General features: G+C 58.8%; 1 protein-coding gene across 1 annotated transcript; it reads left to right on the forward strand.

Annotated features, from left to right (window-relative positions):
• The first annotated feature begins 444 nt into the window (after window positions 1–444).
• On the forward strand, window positions 445–2269 carry LOC119285139 (serine/threonine-protein kinase WAG1-like). Its single transcript, XM_037564362.1, has one exon. It carries the CDS (start codon window positions 477–479, stop codon window positions 2034–2036), a length of 1560 nt encoding a protein of 519 aa, XP_037420259.1. The 5' UTR covers window positions 445–476; the 3' UTR covers window positions 2037–2269.
• Window positions 2270–2740: the final 471 nt, after the last annotated feature.

Below are 2740 nucleotides of genomic sequence, written 5' to 3' on the forward strand. Positions count from 1 at the left end.
CGGCACCCGCACTTGTCAACCCACCTGCGCTGCCGGTGTCGCAGCTAGCCACATCATCTCGGCTTGGTGATCCGCGTCTCACTCCCATAATCGACTGACCCACCGTCAGAAAAATAACAAACACGTTAGTCTTAGAAATACAAATAATTTACGCCCATTCACCCCGGCGTCAATTTTTATTGGCAGATACTCCGTCCCAAAAAGGTTATTTTAGATTTGTCTACGTACGGTTGTATCTAGAGACGTTTTAGTGTAAGATACGTCCGTTCTTAGATAACAAGCTTTTTTGGACGTAGGTAATACAGTACTCATTCCGTTGGGTCCGTTTTACTACTGCTTGCCCATTCCGTTGATCTCCCGCTTCATTCTACGCCCCGCAAGTCTCGGCGACGCCTTTATAACCCCAACCCGTCATCACACACAGACTCCAAACAATTCCTCCCTTCCTTTGCCCCCCCTCTCTCGCTCTCGCTCCCATGGAAGCACCGCACATTCATCCGCCAATGGACGTCCATGAGCCCGCCCCGCCGTCCCCGCTCTTCTCTGACATTTCCCCACACTTCCCACTGTCCATTGCGGACGCCGGCGCCGGCGCGCTGGACCTCTCCTTCACCTCCACCGCCTCCGCATCCACCTCCTCCTTCACCACCGCCACCACCTTCAGCGCGCGGAGCTCGCTCTCCCTGCCGTCCTTCTCCTCCTCCACCTCGCTCTCGCCGCGCCCGCACTCGTCGTCCACCTCCCAGCACTGGACGCACCTCGCAGCCGCCCGCGCCGCCACACCGGACGGCGTACTCCGCCTTGCCCACCTCCACCTCGTCCGCGAGCTCGGCCAGGGACACCTCGCGCGGGTCTTCCTCTGCCGCCTCAAGTCCTCCCCGCCGGCCTCGCCGCTCTTCGCGCTCAAGGTCGTCGACCTCCGAGACGACGATCCCTCCCGTGTCTGCCACGTTCTCGCCGAGTCTCGCGTCCTCTCGTCGCTCGACCACCCATTCGTGCCCACCCTCTACGCGCGCCTCGACGCCGGACGCTACGCCTGCTTCCTCATGGACTACTGCTCCGGGGGCGACCTGCACTCGGTGCTCCGCCGCCGCCCCGGAGGCCGCCTGCCCGTCGCAGCGGCCAGGTTCTACGCCGCCGAGGTGCTGCTCGCTCTGGAGTACCTGCACGTGCTCGGCTTCGTGTACCGCGACCTCAAGCCGGAGAACGTGCTGCTCCGAGGAGACGGGCACGTGGTGCTCTCCGACTTCGACCTCGCGCTCCCGGCGTCCGTGGAGCCCGCCGTCCGCCGGCGCCAGGTGCGGCAGCAGAGCCAGCGCCGCAAGAGGAGCCTCCTGCCGTCGTGCTTCTCTTCCAACCGCGGCAGCGACGAGGACGACGTGGACGCGAAGGAGCGGTTCGAGTTCGTGGCCGAGCCGACGGCCGCCAACTCCAAGGACTGCGTGGGCACGCACGAGTACCTGGCGCCGGAGCTGGTGAGCGGGAACGGGCACGGCAACGGCGTGGACTGGTGGGCCTTCGGGGTGTTCCTGTACGAGCTGGTGTACGGGCGCACGCCGTTCAAGGGCCCCGCCAAGGACGTGACGCTCAAGAACATCCTGTCGAAGCAGGTGACGTACCCGAAGCTGGACGGCGAGGCCGAGGCGGCCGCGCAGCTCAAGGACCTCGTCGGCAGGCTGCTGGAGAGGGACCCGCGGCGGCGCATGGGGTCCGCGCGCGGGGCGGCCGAGATCAAGCGGCACCCGTTCTTCGCGGGCGTGGACTGGGCGCTGATACGGTGCGTGACGCCGCCGGTGGTGCCGGAGGCCGACGCCGCCGCCGCCGCGTCCCCCGCCTCCGCCGCTAGGCAGGCGAAGCTCGGGAGCTGGAACAGCCTGGGCGGCAGCAGCTTCAAGAAGAGCAGTAGCTTCAAGAAGAGCAGCAGCTTCGGGAGGAGGTCGAGCTACGAGGAGCGGCAGGGGGTTTTCCGCAAGCTGATGAGCTGGAACCATGAGAGCCGATCCAAGAAGACCAAGACGAGCAGAATGAAGCCATGAATCTGTTCCAGTTCCTGTGTTTTTTGCTGCGTGCGTTCGTTTTAATCTGGTAAATTAGGGTTCGTGGCGTGTATAGAGTATAGAAGTGGAAGGGATCGCGATCGATCGGCGAGGCTGTGAGGAGCAGGAGGAGAGGAGCTTTGTAGCTTGTACAAAGATCGAGGCGATGTGTGTCACTGCGTTGACATGGTTTGATCCGTGCCCGTATATGGAGAAACTTCATCCCTTGTTCACTGAGAACCTCTTTGTTTTCTCATAACGGTACTACTACTAGTACTCCCTCCGTCCGAAAATATTGTTATCAAAATGGATAAAAAAAATGTATTTAGAACTAAAATACATCTAGATACATCCCCTTTTATTTATTTTGATGACAAGTATTTCCGATCGAAGGGAGTAGTACTTTAGCGGTAGTACTTATATTACAGTGGGTTCATCTCTGACAGATTGACCGGTTGCCGTCGCAAGTTAAATGTCAGCAGTCCAGGTCCGGGTATCACGTCTTTGACCAACAGCAAGTAGAGTATCTGATATCTTGAACACTGTGTATTGAATTCGAAAATTTGTGGAGCTCTCATTATAACATTTCCCCTTCTGAACATTTGCTTGAATTGGACACTTTCTCTTGTGCTCCCAAGTTGTGATTCGAATTCATATAAAGTATAAAGGCTAATTTTTTAACCGAGCAGAGTGGAGGCCCGTTT

Source organism: Triticum dicoccoides, chromosome 4A, assembly GCF_002162155.2.
Source record: "Triticum dicoccoides isolate Atlit2015 ecotype Zavitan chromosome 4A, WEW_v2.0, whole genome shotgun sequence".
In the NCBI taxonomy this organism is placed as follows: Eukaryota; Viridiplantae; Streptophyta; class Magnoliopsida; order Poales; family Poaceae; genus Triticum; species Triticum dicoccoides.

Excerpts from the sequence above, each read along its gene's own strand:
- LOC119285139 (XM_037564362.1), top strand. The coding sequence starts at position 477 with ATGGAAGCACCGCACATTCATCCGCCAATGGACGTCCATGAGCCCGCC.